This window comes from Chlamydomonas reinhardtii, chromosome 7 (assembly GCF_000002595.2).
Source record: "Chlamydomonas reinhardtii strain CC-503 cw92 mt+ chromosome 7, whole genome shotgun sequence".
Lineage (NCBI taxonomy): Eukaryota > Viridiplantae > Chlorophyta > Chlorophyceae > Chlamydomonadales > Chlamydomonadaceae > Chlamydomonas > Chlamydomonas reinhardtii.
The window spans coordinates 1,234,799-1,252,106 of NC_057010.1; the positions used below are offsets into that span (position 1 = coordinate 1,234,799).

The 17,308-nt window shown below is 63.4% G+C and overlaps 1 protein-coding gene across 1 annotated transcript; it reads right to left on the reverse strand.

Moving 5' to 3' along the window:
* Nucleotides 1-13: 13 nt before the first annotated feature.
* On the reverse strand, nucleotides 14-11,523 carry CHLRE_07g321400v5 (uncharacterized protein). Its single transcript, XM_001700990.2, has 24 exons — nucleotides 11,007-11,523; nucleotides 10,740-10,862; nucleotides 10,611-10,649; nucleotides 10,404-10,557; nucleotides 9,807-10,036; nucleotides 9,589-9,638; nucleotides 9,328-9,405; nucleotides 8,996-9,123; nucleotides 8,780-8,895; nucleotides 8,508-8,629; nucleotides 8,260-8,310; nucleotides 8,025-8,143; nucleotides 7,702-7,804; nucleotides 7,291-7,454; nucleotides 7,034-7,122; nucleotides 6,638-6,895; nucleotides 4,547-6,438; nucleotides 4,209-4,385; nucleotides 3,889-4,020; nucleotides 3,281-3,702; nucleotides 2,831-3,132; nucleotides 2,447-2,688; nucleotides 2,210-2,290; nucleotides 14-2,053 (listed from the first exon to the last, which is right to left on the reverse strand). Exons 3-24 carry the CDS (start codon nucleotides 10,614-10,616, stop codon nucleotides 1,225-1,227), a joined length of 5,745 nt encoding a protein of 1,914 aa, XP_001701042.2. The 5' UTR covers nucleotides 10,617-10,649; nucleotides 10,740-10,862; nucleotides 11,007-11,523; the 3' UTR covers nucleotides 14-1,224.
* Between the last annotated feature and the right edge of the window lie 5,785 nt (nucleotides 11,524-17,308).

Genomic DNA, 17,308 nt, shown 5'->3' on the forward strand with positions numbered 1-17,308 from the left:
ATGAATGGACGGTTGAGGCCGGGGGTTACAATTTTCAGTAAACAGGCCTTCGGCTTTTCAGCCTCTTGCAGCATACTCAGTCAACCGCATTTACAGCGGTGACCGGAACACCGACGATTACTACACCAGAGTCACTTTGAACAGCTTTGCGCTGACCGACCGACGGAAGACGTGTGCAAGGGGATGCGTGCAATACACGGTGCGCGTGACAAGACATCGCACGGGTATCAATGAAGTTTGAGCCACGTGTAGACCACGCAACGCTCGAGGATAGATGGGCATCGCCAGTAACACAAGACGCCAGACACACGGTTCACACACTTGAAATTATTCTCTTTAGAAGACAGCGTCAGGCATGCGGTACCCGAACAATAAGGTGACTGCCATCTACATGCCAGCATGCAACTCGTACGACGATGCACGCGCCAGGGACACCTGTTGTATCTGATGTATCTGTGCATTTATGTACCACGTAAATCAAACCCAGGCCGCGGTCTGTTAAAAAGGCACACAGAAGAATATCCAAGCCACGCATGGACCATTTCGGTCCAGCCACCGTCCCCCGCCTCCAACCAGCCTGCGCACTAACGCAAATACGCTGGCTCTAAACCAAACTTCGTGGCCCGGATATATATGCGCCTGCCGCTTCTCTCTGTCGCATGGGCCCTGGGACTCACACGCCGTTATAGCTGGGCAATTACTCATTGCCACAGCTCTGTCTGAGTCAGGGGCTTCAAGGCGGCACACGCACACCTCTGAAGACAGGCATCAAGGACAGTGCACGCATATGCAATCCATTTCCAGCTCTATAACCACCATCAATGCCAGCAGTGCGTCAGACACAGCTAGCAGTTGCGGGCAGTATCTGTATGACCCGCTACATTTTGATAAGCTTGAACATTCAATAAGCATGCCCCCATGGCGTGCAGTGTGGCCAGCGCTGCCACTTACTCGCATCACAGAGTGTGATGCATGGAGAGGGAAGGCGGTGGGGTGCGGGTGATCGGCTAGTAGAGAATCCCGGAATAAATCCTCCCATGAAATCGGCGACGACTCTGCCGACCCGTAAAGCACGCCTCGACACAAGCGCGCGGACCCGACGGCTTCCCGGTTCTTGAAACACCACACCACACGACACGGCACGACTCTTTGAGGGCGCAAGCCTGCTGCGTCTAGCAGGCTGTAGTGCACCCACCAGCTTCAATGCTGGATACGGTAATATCATTAATATGTCGACACGCCTGCGACCGGCGCGCTGCCCGAGCGCGCCTGCTCGGCCTTCTCCTGCATAGAGTAGGTCATCCAGCGCCCGCGGGCCCAGCCACGTGGCGTGGTGGTGCGCGTGGTGCCGTCGCGGCCGACCATGGTCACCGGACTGCGCTGGCTCATCTTGTTGCGCACGGCAATGCCCACGAAGCCGATGAGCACGGCGCCCGCGACGGCGCCGATGACAATGCCGGCGATGGCACCGCTGGACAGGCTGGCGCTGCTGGGAGAGTCGCTGGGTCCGGGCGTGGGCGCGGTGCCGGGGGCGCCACCGGGGACTGGCGTGGCGCCGGGCGCGTTGGGGTCGGAGGTGGTGCCCGCCACGCGCTGGCTCTTGCAGCCGGTACTGCGCAGTGTGTTGGAGTTGACGGAGGAGCCGGCGTCGCGCGCCAGGGCGCTCAGCAGGTTGGCGCTCTCGCTCACGGCCCCGGTGCAGGGGTCTGCGCCGCCGGCGATCACGCTCTCGCTCTTTGACATGGACACGGTCACGCTGGGCTTGGTGGTGACGGAGCCGGTGTCGCAGCTCACGTCGGACGCCAGCAGGCCTTCGGTCTTGGCGCAGCCGCTGGCCACAGCGGCGGGAAAGTCCACGGGCAGCTTGACGGTGACCGAGGTCTCCACAGCCACGTCGGCGGGCGTGGTGCCGGTGGTGACGGTCTGCACCAGGCGCGACACGGCGCGCATCATGCGGCGCAGGATTGGCTGGTCGCTGGTGGGCACGTTGAAGCGGCAGGAGACGGTGATGGTGGAGGGGTCGGAGACGTTGAAGGCGGCCGCGACCTTGGCCCTGTGGGGTTGCGGCAAGGGTGGATTGATGGATGGGGCATGTCAGGATGAGGCTATCCGGCTGGTTGCACTGGTGGTGCACGGATTGACACGTGCAACCAAGCCGTCAAGCTGACAGACAGCAGGGTGATGCGGGTATTCCACCCCTACTACTCACTTGAATGCGTCGCGGTTGGAGTCGGAGCAGTCGGGCATGTCCAGGTAGTCGTAGAACTTGAAGGGAATGGTCACGTAGTACCTGCAGGGGTTCCAGAAAGCACACATAAGGATAAGAAAGGCAGTTAGCAGGCTCGAACTCACACACCAACGGCCCCCCGTGGAGCATAGGTATTCTTGACGCCCTGCGTAAGGTTGCTGAGGGCGTATGAGATGTATTGAGTGTTTTTGCTCTCACCCGGTGAGCGCGACGTTGTCGCTCTTGAGCAGCGCCGTGATGGGCACGTTGGCCATGACCAGGAAGTCGGTGGTGATGAGCACACGCGCCGCGCTGGCGGGCAGCGGCGGCGGCGCGGGCGGCGACGGCGGCGGCGAGGGCGGCGAGGGCGGGAAGGGGAAGTCGGTGCCGTCAATGTGGCGCAGCACCACGGCCGCAGCCATGCCGTCAATGCCCCACACGGCGGGGATCTTGAACTCGATCTGCACATGTGGAAAGTAAAAGCGCCGATGTCAGTTAGAAGCTTGCGAATAGCACATACGGTATGTCCCACAGTGGCTGCCTGGCCACATCTTGATCACATTGGTACATTGCCTTTCGCAGGACCACCAACTCCTCACGCACCGTAATGTTGGAGATCTGGGTTGGCACGGTGATGACGTTCTTGCGGCCCTGGATCACCAGTGAGCCCTGCGTGCTGTTGTAAACCACCACGTCGCCGTTGACGTACTTGAAGGTCGTCTCAATACTCATGCCAAACGGCGCCACGAAGTGCAGCAGCTCGTAGCCGGCGGGCGGGATGAGCGGGATGTTGTGCTTGCTGACCTCGTTGATGGACACGCGGTAGGCCTGGCCGTAGAAGGCCTTGGGCAGGCAGGGGTCGTAACGCCAGCAGTGGCTCCACGCCATCTCCTGCATGATCAGATCTGTCCGACGCAAGGCGGCGAGCGGCACAGGAGCAGAGAGGCAAAAAGTCAGAGGTGGCACGGCAGATGAGAAAGTGCGTGCTGCCAGCAGGGACTCCCACTTGATGACAACAGAGGAGCAGTAGCGCCGGCGGACAAACACACGCACCGTAGTTGGGCCATGACACGCACTGCTTGTAGGTGACGGTGGGGTCGCTCTCCAGGCGTACTGTCATGGTGGCGTAGGTGCCGTTGCACACGCCGGGCTCGCCGCCCACGGTCTCCTCCGGGGTCAGCGGGCAGGAGCAACTGCTGCCGGGCGGGCCAGGCGGCACGGGCGGCGGCGGCGGGCGCGGGGAGGTGTCCATAACCACAGCGGCCGAGAGATCGTCCTGGCCAGGTGGAATGATGTATTCGAAAGTGAAGTTGCCGACACCGCCCTCGGGCAGGTCGATCCACTGCTGGTCGTCGGCGATGGTCCACATCACGGGCTGCTGGGTGGGGTCCTTGGGGTGGCCGGTGACGCTCATGTAGATGCCCTCCGAGTGCTGCATGTTGAGAAGGAACTTGCCGGTCATCTTGGCAATGTTCCTGCGGGCAATAATCAAGGCCGTAACGACACCGTTGATTAGATAGACATGTGAATGCATGATGCAAAGACAGAGTGCATGTGGTATGTGTGTGAACGGAGTTGTGCCCCTGCTCCTTTCCGGAAGCAGCCCTTCCTGCAGCCCTGCCCAGCATGCAGCAGCCTCGCTTGCTCGCTCGGCGGCTCACCAGCGCTCCAGGTTGCTGCAGGTGGCCTTGAAGCGCGAGGTGGCGAACACGGGCGGCAGGCAGTCGTAGCGCCAGCAGTAGCTGTAGGCCATGCGGCCGGTGTAGATGTCGAAGTTGGCGGGGTCGATGCACCTGCACGCCACGTGGGGTCGTGTGCAGCACGTGTTTCAGTGGCAGCACGGATGGCGGCAGCGGCACACGCGGACCAGGAACAACTGCAGGACGCAGTTTGGAGCAGCAGGCAAGCAAGCTCCGCGCCGCAGCTCCCAGGTACATGCATGAACGGCACACGCACACGCATATATGCACACACAACTCACTGCATGACGGACTGGCCGCGGTTGTTGCCGAGGTCGTCGATGGTCTCCAGCAGGATGGGCACCTTGATGCCGGGGCAGGTGCCGTTGGTGGTCCGCATCCAGCAGGGGCAGGAGGCGGGCGGGATGGGCGGCGTGGTGCCCAGAGGCGCAGACACCGACACCAGCGCGGTCACCACCCTGCGGGACGATGGGAGGCAAGCAGTGCACCGCGGCGAACACAGCAGGAAGCGCGTTGGCAACTTGGAAATTGGAACTGCTCAGACAGGCAATTGCAGAGCCCTGGCACAACACCATACATATTGTGCACATGCACGACATGCTTTAGGAAATGCGCTCACCAGTGGTCGTTGCACTGCGCCGTGTTGTTGATGGCAACGTCCACGTCCAGCGTCGCGATGGGCGCGGGCACCGTGACCAGCAGCTCGGTGGCGCCGAAGCGGTAGGTGGCGCCCGTGTCCTTGATCGTGATGATGTTGGTGCTGCGAGCGCACTCGGGCGCCAACGCCGTGAGCACCACGTTGGTGCCGGCCAGGCCGTCGGGGCCGGTGCCGGGCGTCGTGTCCAGGTTGTTAATGTAGGCGCGGATGGGCTTGCCCTGCAGATCCCTCAGAGATTCGCAGTCCGTGTTCCAGCAGAAAGCAATCTTGTAGATGCCGGTCACCGGATCAAATCCAAACGTGGGCACGCAGATGTCCACGGAAGGAATGGTGGTGTCGTAGCGGTCTCCGGCTTTGAAGCTGACCATGGCCTGGGCGGAGCCGCAGCCGCCGGCCGGCGCCCGGACGAGCTTGGAGCAGTCGCAGTTGGGCGTCGGCGGCGGTGCAGGCGGGCGGGGCGAGGGCGGAGGAGGGGACGGCGGGGGAGAGGGCGGGGGAGGAGAAGGCGGGGGCGGGTCGGGCGACGGCGGGGGCGGGTCGGGAGGAGGAGGGGAAGGCGGAGGGGGAGGAGGAGGTGGGGGAGGCGGAGACGGAGGAGGTGGAGAGGGGGGCTCGGGCGACGGAGGAGGTGGAGAGGGGGGAGGAGGCGAGGGAGGGGGCGGAGAGGGAGGAGGAGGCGACGGGGGCGGCGGGGACGGAGGAGGAGGCGACGGGGGAGGCGGAGACGGAGGATCGGGAGAGGGAGGGGGAGGAGGCGGCGGGCTGGGAGGTGGAGGCGACGGGGGAGGCGGCGAAGGAGGGGGAGGTGACGGCGGCGATGGGCTGGGCGGAGGCGGGCTGGGCGGCGGGGGAGACGGCGGCGGAGGCGATGGAGGGGGAGGCGAAGGGGGAGGCGGCGACGGAGGCGGAGGGCTGGGCGGAGGCGGGCTCGGGGGCTCAGGTGACGGAGGCTCGGGTGAAGGTGGCAGCGGCGACGGGGGGGTGGGGGAGGGCGGAGGCGAAGGAGGAATGGGAGGAGAGGGAGGAATCGGCTCCGGGGGCGGTGAGGGCGGTACGGGCGGGTTCGGGGGAGGAGGTGGAGAGGGAGGACGAGGCGACGGGGGAGGAGGCGAGGGCGAGGGAGGCGGAGGCAAGGGAGGAGAAGGGCTGGGAGGCAGCGGCGACGGCGGCAGGGGGCTCGGAGGAGGAGGGCTGGGAGGGGGAGGGGAAGGCGGAGGCGGCGACGGCGGCGGGGGGCTGGGGGGCGGAGGGCTGGGAGGGGGAGGGGAAGGTGGGGGAGGAGAAGGTGGAGGCGGGGAGGGCGGCGGCGGGCTGGGAGGACGAGGGCTGGGAGGAGGAGGGGAAGGTGGAGGCGGGGAGGGCGGCGGCGGGCTAGGCGGAGGAGGGTTCGGAGGAGGCGGGCTGGGCGGCGGGGGGCTCGGCGGCGGCGGCGAGGGAGGAGGAGGCGAGGGCGGCTGCGGGCTCGGCGGCGAGGGCGGCTCCGGGCTCGGCGGCTCCGGTGACGGAGGGGGAGCGTCAGGAGGCGAGGGGCTGGGCGGCAGCGGGCTCGGCGGCCGCGGGGGCCGCGGGGGCGGCGGGCTGGGCGGCGGCGGGCTGGGCGGCGGGCTGGGGGGCGCGGGGTCCACCGCGACGAACGACTCCTTGGTTGACACGGTGGGGGTGGTGCTGACCTTCTCAGTGTCCATGTTGCAGGTGCTGGAAGACGACGAGTCGCGGGCAAACACGGAGCGCACGGTGAGTCGGGCGTCGATGTCGAAGGGCGTGCAGCCCAGGCCGCCGGGCTGCAGGGCGTCCACGTTGAACTGGAAGGTGTAGCAGGCGAAGGTGGCCCAGCTGGAGCTGGGCGAGCGCGTCTGCGTACGGATGCAAGGCACGTGGAAAGGAGTTGGACGGCAGGAGAAGGGGTCAGCGCACCAAGTAATTTGCATTGGACGCACGGTCCTGGCTGCACTGCAAGTGGCACGAAGGCCCGGCGCCCGCCGCGTTCTTTCTCCCCCAACCGTGTCGCTTCCTTGCCACCCACTCACAACACGCCTCCGCTACTGCACCCACCAGGCTCGAGACGGCGGTGCCGGCCTGGCCGTTGAGCACGTAGCTCAGCAGCAGGAAGCTGTTGGTGTCCACGCCGCTAGAGTCGGTCTTGGGCGACCACAGCAGGTAGGGGCAGGTCATCTGGACCGTCGCGTATAGCATGCCGGAGGAAGTGCGGAACACGGTGGCCTTGCCCACGGTCACTGTGTTGCCGCTGGTGTCCTGGTTGGTCACGGCAATCGTCTGCAGCGCCAGCACGCCCCGGTTGTTCTTGCACACCTGTTGGGGCGAGGGGCGGACGCAACAGGCGGCGACAGGGGGTCGTGAAGTCGGGTCAAGCGAGTTGTGGCGTAATGTCAAGTACAGTGGACGTCAGGCAGTCTTTTCCTCCAAGGTCCCAGACTGCTGTACACTCACGTCGCTGTCGGGGTAGGAGCCCTTGAGGTACTGCGGCACCTTGCAGATGATGCCGTCAGTGCCGAAGTTGTCAACGGTGCTGCACTTGCCTGCGGGCATGGAACAAGGGGGTAGCGGCGCGGGCGGCAAGCGCATGAAGTTGGAGGTCAGGCTCGCATGAAACACGCACGTGTAACACGCATGTAGGCAAATCCCGGGCGCAGCACAGACACGCACAGCGGCAACTAGAGGCTGGGTGGCCCGGCCGGGCAGCTCACCCAGGCAGGGCGGGCAGGACGCGAGGCCGCCGGCGTAGCAGTAGTCCACCTCGCGCCCGTTGGTGGGCGGCGGCGGAGGCGGCGAGGGTGAAATCGAGGGCGGCGGCATGTCCTGCAGCTGGCAGGTGGAGGAGCAGCCGTCGCCGTCCAACACGTTGCCGTCACTGCGGGGTTGGCGGCGCGGGGTTCACATTCATTGAATATTTAAGATGTGCACAGGGGAGTAGCAGGGGGTTGGCGGCGCGGGGTTCACATTCATCAAACATATAAGATGTGCACAGTGGAGTTGCAGGCGCGGGCAGGAGTGGGGTTTGCAGTGGAGCAGAGCGGTGTCAAACGCGTGTTGCTTCTCCTCAAAGAAAGCAGAACAAAAGCACAGGGTGAGCAGCGCCCACGCAGTGGGGCACTCACTCGCACTGCTCGTCAGGGTCCAGGATGCCGTCGCCGCAACGCCAGCAGTCCTCATCAAGCTTGTCAATTAAGCCGTCGCCGTCGTTGTCAATGCCATCGTAGCCTGGCCACGAAAGGGCGGACAGAGGCAGGAGGTGGGCCATTGCACGTGTCAGATGAAGGCGCCGCCCAATGGAAGGCATGTGCGAGCAGCCATTATCGTCTTCCTCAGCAAGCAGACGCACAGCAAAAAGTCCCGACCGCGATTAGATAGGTGAACACACGCACATACACCCGCTCCCCTTGTCCTTTCCTCACACAAACACACACGGCCGCGCACTCACAGTTCTCGGCGGTGAGAATGGTGTTCTGGTTGCACAGCACTGTGGCACGGCAGTTCTGGTTGGGGCCGTACGGCTCCGGGCACAGGCGCGCCTGGGTGGCAAGCACGCGCAGGCCGTTCCTGCACATATGTCGGGGAACTCACAGACCTGAGTCATCTGGGCATGTGTGCGCATTTACTTCGTGTGTGGCTGGCAGAGCCACGTTGGTGGGGTGGCGTTCAGGTGCCGAACTCACCAGTCGATGGGCCCGGTCCAGTAGCCGTGCCAGTACACGTGGTCCACGTTGCTGCGGGCGCATGGCGGTGGTGCGGTGGGGCAGGGCGTACATGCAATGTTCAGGACAGGGCCAGCATGCAGCACAATGGAACATATGTACGGTGTGGGCAGCAGGGCGCGGGGGCGGCAGCCCCTGGCAACATGGAGTCAAGCATGGTGCGGACATGGTGTGCATGTGCATACGCGCCGCGGCTGCTCATCACTCACTCGCTGTTGGTGACGGGGCTGATCTGCATCATGTCCTCCGTCACGTCCGCGTCCTGGAAATCCAGAGCCGTGAAGTTGAGCGGCACAGGCAGGAAGCCGTAGCTATCCTTGCCAAAGCCCGCCTGCGAGGTGGCGTGGCGCATGTATGGTCATGTGTTCATAACCGAAGAGGCAGTGGTAGAGGGTGGACCCCGGTGCGTGCATGCGTGTGCAACGCGAGCGAGGCCCTTCGATACGAAGGCACACGGAAGCACGCAACCGCGCACACCTACCTGCGTGAGAACCACCATGGATCCACCGCGCTTGTTGACATAGTTGATGATGTCGGCCTTGATGCTAATCAGCGCCTTGTTAAGCGTCGAGGAGATGCCGCCGGGCGTGTTCAGGTCTGCGGGCGTTGGACGGGGCAGCGACGAGCGGGCGTTTGTTATGCACGGACAAAAGCCAGGCTAAAGAGCAGTGGGCGGGCATGTGAAGCGCTCACGCACCGTTAGAGGGGATGTAGAGCATCTTGTAGGAGCTGAGGTTGGCGTTGGTCACGGCGGCCGCAGTGGTGGCGTAGGTGATCTTAGACACCGGGTAGTTGGCACTTGCCACCCATCCCTCGATGGAGTTCCTGTGTGCGCAAACGGGAAGAAGGTCGCAAACAGGCAGCGGGGTGCGCACGATCGCATCAGCATTGCTGCAGTTGCGGTGCGACCGCTGCGATTTGCGCCCCTAGCAGATCCGACCCATTTATTTCCATCTCCTCACTTCTGCCACAAACCCCTGCCTCAGGCCCTGCGAGACACCCCGCTCTGTTATGCCTTCTTCCACTTACCTAGCCTGGGTGTTGGCCTTGAAGGTCCCCACTGCCAGGATGCCATCGGCGTCGGCCGGTGCAAACGAGATAGCCATACTGCATGGACAAGATGCATGGGCAGGCACGGAGGTAAGACAACTCCGCTGTTCATACGTGTCGAGGGGTGTGCTGAATACGTGTTCTGAGGACTAGCGATGCCAAAAGACCGCATACGCCCACAGCTGCACCGTTAGCTTGAAGCACAGACACGCTCATAAACACACATGCACATCGACCAACCTGATGACATTGCTGTACAGAGCACCGCAGCGAGTGCCCTGACAATGAACCTGCGAGGAAGGAAAGGAACGAGGGACGAGGAGCAGGCCAGGTCAGCACGCACGCGTCAGGCATGTCGGCCCAGCCCGCAGGTCCAGCTTCCGGGAGCCAGATGCAACGTGCGCACTGACAAAGCATTGCGGCATTGCAGCACTGCTGCCCTGACGTGCGGCACTCACCGCGTCATCGGCGTCGTCAGACGAGAAGAAGGTGAAACCTCCCTTGCCCTTGTCCATCCGGAAACTGGCGGGCGGAACCGGGGGGTTCGGGGGTGGGCTCGGCGGCGGCGGGCTTGGGGGGCTGGGCGGGCTCGGCGGCCGCGGGCTGGGCGGCTTGGGACTCGGCGGCGAAGGGCTGGGCGGCTTGGGGCTGGGCGGCCGAGGGCTGGCCTTTGGCGACGCCTGGTTCACTGCGGGGTTGCGGACAAGTGTGAGGGGCACGGACTTGGGACATGTCTGTATGCGGGACTGGGTTCAGCAAGGTGGGCTGGTCCCGGCCCGTTGTAAGGGGGGGCGGGCTAGCACATGGGTTAGAAGCTGTGGGGAAGGAGCGCTTGGTAAAGCCCCACGCCTAGTAATGATGAGTGGGGGGGAGCGAGTTGAGACCGCAATGGGGTGGAGAACACAATGGGCTGGGGTAGGAGGAGCTCGAAGGCCCAGAGGACTGAGGAAGGTGCGAGGGCGGGTCTGTGGCAAGCCTGCGGAAGGTCACACTCCGCTCGTCCCCAGCGCTATGACCGACGCCAAGCCAACATGCGCTAGTGACGCGACACTCACGTCTGCGGCGGAATAACGTTGTCTCCGTGGCGTCACTTGTGGACATCTCCATGGACACGCGCGCTGCGTTCGCGGAGAATGCGAACGCAACCAGCGCCACAACCAGCATGTGGCCGAGCCATGGTGAGAACAACCTCCTCCCCATGGCAACCCCCTGCAGAATGGTTGTACAGGCATCAAGTAGCTCAACATCTGGTCATGCAGGGCCAACATTGTGCGAGAGAGGATGTTGAGTAAGGTTCGGCCCTGTGAAGAAAATTTTGCTTGGTTGAAGGTCCTTGGTTCTTCCTACTACGCAGTCCCTGTCTACGAATATAGACAGCCAGATACACCTACCGACGCTAGCAGCGCCAGCGAGGGTGCTCCGTCAGGTCGAGCGATGCGCGGGAGTGGCCCCGCACGCCGCTGTCTGCAGAATTACGTCCTTTGGGTGCTCTGTTATGGCGACCACTTGTTGAGCTGCGCAAGAGCAACGTCTTTGTCAGAAACCAGTGTCCAAAAATACCACACCCAAACGCTTCGTCAAGCGGAAAGCGCAGGTATTAGCTTCATGAGCACGCGAATACGCAGCTTATATATTTATGGCGAGGCTCAGGGGCGCACCTGGGCAATTCAATGCCGGCGCAAAATGACGAGCAACCACCAATGATGCAAACTCGGCGACGCTGCGAGTTTCACGTGCAGGATGATTTAGTGCTTGTGAAGGTATGCTTACGGGCTCGCCACAGTACTAGTATGTTCTCTTAGGAGCCTGCGTTAAGCGGGCGAACAACTGAGCTTTGTCACAACTGCACTGTCTCTGCAAATGTATGTCAGTGTCTTTACTTTGTTACAGCAACGTGTGTGAATCGGGCCATATGACATGCCTCCGCACTGACGAGCACGATTACGAAAACACTTGCATGGGGCGCACCCGACGAAGTCAGGACGCAGGCCGAGCGTAGCCGGAGTTCGTCCAGCTGGACTTATTTTACGTTGAATTATCGATGCTATAGATTAGAGAAAGCTCTCAGGCAGGAGAAGCTACCTCAAGCCCGTGCAAAACGCGTTTGCCCCCGTCTGCAGTTTCTCTCCGACTCCCTTTCATGCACAAGAAAGGAAGAGCCAAATCTATCATAGGCCTTAAACTGGTGAAGACTGTGTCATGTCGGACACGAAACTTACCTTACCTCATCGGCGCACCGACGGCGGCAACCGCCCTAAACACAACGCAACGCTGGACTGGGGCGGTATCGGTCATCTTGTGCTTTGAGTTGTAGCTTTGGTGGCATCTCTGGGGCCAGGGTAGTGATGCAGCACCCGCGTCGCACGCGTCGCTTGTCTGTCGCGGCGGCACGTGGCTGCACGGCCGCCGCACCACCTGGCCTTTGAAGGCCACCGTGCGTGGTTAGCCCCAGGGAGCCATGGAACCGTGGAACTTCAGGGCAAGCCCGTTTACTGCTACACGCTATGTGCATGGTTGTTATACTTTTGCACAGCGGGTGCAGGTTTGGGCAGGGGGGCAGGTGCAGGTTTGGGCAGGGGGGCAGGTGCAGGTTTGGGCGGGGGCAGGTGCAGATTTGGGCAGGGGGGGCAGGAGCAGGTTTGGGCGCGGGCAGGTGCAGGTTTGGGCGGGGGCAGGTGCAGGTTTGCGCAGGGGGGCAGGTGCAGGTTTGGGCGGGGGCAGGTGCGGGTGTAGGGCGGGGTACATGGACTTGGGCCTGGGATGCCGAACTGCTAGCGGCAGCCAGGGCGGCCAAAGGGCGTGCCTCGAGTTGAAAAGTCTCGCTGTGTGGCGGCAGGCCGCCAAGCTGAGGAGCAAGGGCTGGTGCGTGCACCGACGGGGAACAGAGCTGGCGGGAGAAAGGTGGCAAGCATCCGCGCTGCCGCATTCCGCACCCTGATGGTGAAGGTCCCGCTCGGTTGTCTCGCATCACGCACTCCAATAGTAAGTGCGTTGGACATCGCAACTCAGCAGGGTTTCACTGCTGCCCAGATTAGCAGCTTTGCATCCACCTGTGTGTGTGCATTCGGTAGTGCCTGTATGTAGTCTTGAAGGAAACGAAATGCGCATCCTGCGCATGTAGTAGCGGGTGTCCTTTGGCATGACATCAGGCGGAGGAGCCCTGATGTTTACTGTACCAGGGGAATACAGCAAGACCGGATGTGTGCGGATTCCCCTTTTGTGCAGCTCCCGCAGTGTGGTACCCTGTACACTTCCAGCGCGCAGCTTCCTTGCGTGAGCCCAGCCCGTGCGCCCAGCCCTGCGTTACGCATGTAGGTGGGCGTGGGGGACACGGGTGGCTTGCCCCCGGCTGGCCAAGGGTTTCGGGGCCTCGGAAAGGAGTTACAGTGCCTTCCATCGGTGCGGCATGCCCCCATGGTGGGCCATCCGTGGCTCTCGCCAGTACCGCTCCCCCGCCAGCTTCTGGGATGTCCACCGCACAGCTGCCGGACATTTGTTTGGGCTGAGCCAAAGCCGACGCCAACTCGGCTACAAACATGCGGCACGCGCTGATGGAGATGCTGCTTGGCAAACCGCGGCCTGCAGCCCTGCGACCTGCTGGCGGCGGTGGCGGTGCAGGGCCTGGCGGCGGCGGTGGCGGCGGTGCAGGGCCTGGAGACGGCGGTGGCGGCGGCGGTGGCACCGCGCCTACCGGCGGCAACAGCAGCGGCCACAGCGTTGGGCCCGGTGGTGGCGGCGGCACGGGCGGCCCTGGGCCCAGCGGCAGTGGCGGCGCGCATATTCGGAGCAGAGGGGGCGGGCAAGGCCACGTGGAGGAGGACAGCGCGGCGCCGCCCAAGAAGCGGCGCAAGGCTGAGGAGCCGGCTGGCGGTGTCTAGGTAGCGGTCTGCGGTGGGGCTGGCAGGGCATGCGTAGCGGCATGACAAGTAGTGCGGCTGTTGACAACTGTGCTGCGTCTGGCTGCGGTTGGCTCTGCTGTGGCATCGCGACTGCTAGATAGGCACCTGGTTGGCTTGCCCCTTCCCCCGAAGGGGGAGGGGCAATAGCCATTGCGGTCGCCGTAGCTCCTCGAAGCGTAGCGTAGAGCAGAGCGGAGGACTACACCACTTTAGCACCCAGCGTACCCTGGACGGCACCCTGGACCGGCTTCTCGCACACACACGTTGCACGCACGCACGCAGCGCCACACTATAGCATGTAATGCAGTGAATTGCAACGCGGCTTGGGTTACGCGCGAAGCACGAGCGCGGCAGGCGTAGAAGGAAAAAAGTTGCTTCTCGCACACACGCGTTACACGCACACACGCAGCGCCACACTATAGCATGTAATGCAGTGAATTGCAACACCGGTTTGGTTACACGCGAAACACGAGCGCGGCAGGCGTTGAACAAAGAAAGCTATGTGGCGCCCAGGGCAGGTGCCCTGGTGGCGCCAGTTTCGCGTTTTGCACATGCAGGCCACTGCACAGAATAGCATGTAATGCAAAGTACTGAGCATGCGAGCGTGGAACGCCAGCGTCGGTGAAGCCGGCGAGACGGGGAAGTCGGCGAACTCGGCGAGGAAGGCCTATCTCGGCACAGCTGCAAGGTATTAGGTGCCAAGGTATGACCAGAATGTTACAGGAGCAGGCAGTCGGTTGCTAGGCTTATTGGCAACCATGCGACCAACAATGTATCGCAGTGTAGATTTGCTGTGGGAATCTATTTTCACATTGTAATATGTAGCCGCACGTATACACAGCTGTGTAAGGAACGGGCAGGACATAGCGTGACGAAGAACGCACGGTTAGTTGTCGGCCTTTGGCCATTCGTCTGTGGCCTCTGCAGAAGCGGCATAATAGCACTGCCTTAAAGTCAGAAAAGGCATCGCCTAGAAGCTCATTCAATGGGCCAGGCGTGTCAAGGAGTTATGTCGCGCATCGTCGATGTTTCCTCGGCGGTGGCTGAGGCGGTGGAAAGTCGCGAGGACGGCTCCTGTGCATTCCAAGCACTGGCGTGTGGCCTTGGGGTGGCCTGGCAACGGGAGCAGCTTCGTGTCTTCGCAGCCTGGCTGTCCGTGGCATGACCATACCCGCAGTCAACCGGCACCAGCCCATGCACTACAAGTTACATCTCGCCCGGTATGTTCAGGTCGCACCGCCACCGTCCCTCGCCACCTTTAACAGCGCGATCTAGTCTCCAGCACGCACTATCCTCTATGTGCGCCTACTTCCACGTCCTGTCCACCCCCATCCATTTGCGCCGTGCGCTTCCTCTGTCCCCGATCTGGCACCACGCGCTCATCCGTTTCGCAACACCACAATCGCTGCCGCAGCGACGTCCCCAATTACACGCATGGCGGTCTCTAACCGTGCAACCGCTTGTGCACGCTGTGCGCGCTGCGTGTCCGCACCTCCGTCCACAGCTGCTGCTTCCCCCCTGCCAGGTGGCGTGGCTGCACCGACCAACACAGCGTCCGCTAGACCGCAAGCCCCCACTGCCTCCACCTCCTCCTGTAGCTCCAGGATGCGCGCCCAGAGTGGCCCACCGCGCAAGCTCGCCTCCGCATGCGTGCCTGTGGGCGACCTGGTCAGGCCTGCTGCGCCGGCGACACCGTGGCCCGCCACAGGCAGCGCCGCTGCCACTCTCTGGGTGGCTGTTTTCCATCCGCTGCTTTGCTTAAGGGGCGGGGCCCCACATTAGCCTGCAAGTGAAGAACGGCAGGCATGCAGCGCTGTGAAAGTATCCTGGGTGAGGAAGCCCGCACCCCATCCCTCAACCCCCCACGCACCGTGCGACGCTACGTTTCCTGCCCACCGCGTTGTTGCCTGACCTGTGCGGTACACGATGGCACGCATGTGTTTTTTGGCATGACTCACGGCTCTGCAGACTCGCAAGGAGGTCTAGTCTTGGTCCTGGCACGCTGCCCATGCTTGCACACCCATGCATTCCCCCTGCTTCCACAGGCCTGCACCCCAGGCAGTCACCCCTGCCCAACTCGCTGCTCGAGCCACCACAGGGCTGGCCGGTGTGCTGCGCCGTGGGTTGCTGCCCCCCACACTCTTGATGGGCACTGCAGCCGCCAGGGCACTGGCCTGCGGCCTGCCGGTCAACAGCAAGTCGCCATCAGACACTGACACCGGCAATGCGGCCCCCGGCGACTGATGAGCTGCAGTGGAAGGTACCTCCGCTCCGATCCCTCCGGTTCCTTGTGCTGCTGATGCCACGCCCTGTGCGGAAATGCGGCCAGAGGTTCCGCGTGCACCAGGCGTGGCCGCGCCTAGCTCTACAGACTTGCCCCCGCCGTTGGTCCATGCCACAGCATGCGTGCCAGCTGCCAGCCTGCACATGGGGTTCATCGGCAGTATCCAGATGTGATCTGCTGGCAGAACAGACAGACCCGCCTGGCGCGGCGCACACTGAACAAATCGCCAGCCACCCACCCATTCCCCTGCCCACGCCCACGTGCACACTTACCCAATAGCGTGTGATGCCGCCACCACGGCAGCTACCTGCTCGCGACCCAAGGGGCGCAGGTCCGCCTTGGGCACCTCACCCGACGGCCCGGTCGCGGGCGCCTGTCCAGCCAGCTGCCGCCCGCAACACAACCTCCTGCTGCCCGCACAGCAGCTCCTGCGCAGTCTTGACGTCGTCCGCCCCCTTGACAAAGAACGCGCTGCCATACACATCACAACGGGCCCGCCCAACCTTGTCCACCGGTGCTTCCAGCCCTCGGACCCATGCGCGACAGCGCTTCCCTCCAGAAGCACGACCATGTCCCCGTGCCCGATCTCGAACCAGGACTGCACCCCACCGAGGACAAACATGGACCGCCCGTGGACCGCCACCCCAGGCGAGCTGCTCGAGCACCCGGCTTCGCTGGCGACTCCAGGTGCCACGCCCTGGGTCACTACGATTCCATGACAACGCCTTTGCATTTACCCCCTAACCCCAAACCGCCCAGCCCTGGCAGTGCCGGGCCCCGCCCCCCCCTCCAACCCCCGCGTCCCGTCCCATGTGCTCCGCTCCTGCTTGCAGCCTCAACCTTTCGGACCCCACCCCAGGCTCCCGCCCACCGCACCCTACCCCCCGGCTCCCGCTCCCGCCCCCCACCTAGCCCTCCACACCCCAACTCAACACGACCTGTTTTCGTAACCGCTCACCGTGGTCGGTTGCAGGTCGTGCGCCCACACGATGACGGTCCTATAAAAGTCCTCCTTGTCCATGTGCTGTAGGCGCGGTGGCTCAAGGACCTGGACACTAGTTGAAAAGGTGCATACTCCTCGTCCAGGCACAGCATCAGCCCGCCACCCGCAAGCGGGATGTACGCACGCCGCAGCGCCTCTGGATACAGGCCCTGCAGCTGCTTCCCCACCTCCACGGCGTACGCTGCCACTGCCGCGCGCTCCTCCGGGGTGCCGGCGGCGTTGTGCGCGTACCAGTACGCCGCGACATACTTGCCGCGAGTGTGCCAGCAGTTGACGCGCTTGCCCGCCGCCATCAGCAGCTGCTTCCCTGGCGCTTGGCTACTGCGCTCGGACACCACCTTGAACGCGGACTCCGACTTTACCTGCGCATGCCGAAGCCGGTTCCCACGGTCCGCCGTGCCTGGCCAGTATGTACCCAGCAGCTGCAGGTCAGGCCACTCTGCAACCTGCTCGCCCCATGCCTTGAGCAGGCCAGCGCACACCTGAATGTTGTGCGTGGTGGGCTGGCCGGTCGATGAGCCCCAGCCACGGCAGCAGGCACCCGTGCGCCGCTGGCCCCTGCTGCCGCACAGCTGCACGCGGCGAGGAGAGAGGAATGCACATCACGCAGTCACGTCAACGTGGGCTCAGTGGTCACCCATACACGACACGAGGCAGGAGGGAGGCACGGGCGCACAGCAGAGCCACGCTGCGCTATCGAAGCGAGCAAGGCAGCAAAGCAGGTGCGCGAATCCGTACGTGACGCACCTGCTTGACGTTACCACGGTGGGCGGC

Bases quoted from the DNA above. Each gene is read 5' to 3' on its own strand.
- CHLRE_07g321400v5 (XM_001700990.2), bottom strand. The intron at 6,439-6,637 runs GTGGGTGCAGTA...ATCCGTACGCAG, and splicing joins GCACCGCCGTCTCGAGCCTG to ACGCGCTCGCCCAGCTCCAG. The intron at 4,386-4,546 runs GTGAGCGCATTT...ATCGTCCCGCAG, and splicing joins GCGCAGTGCAACGACCACTG to GGTGGTGACCGCGCTGGTGT.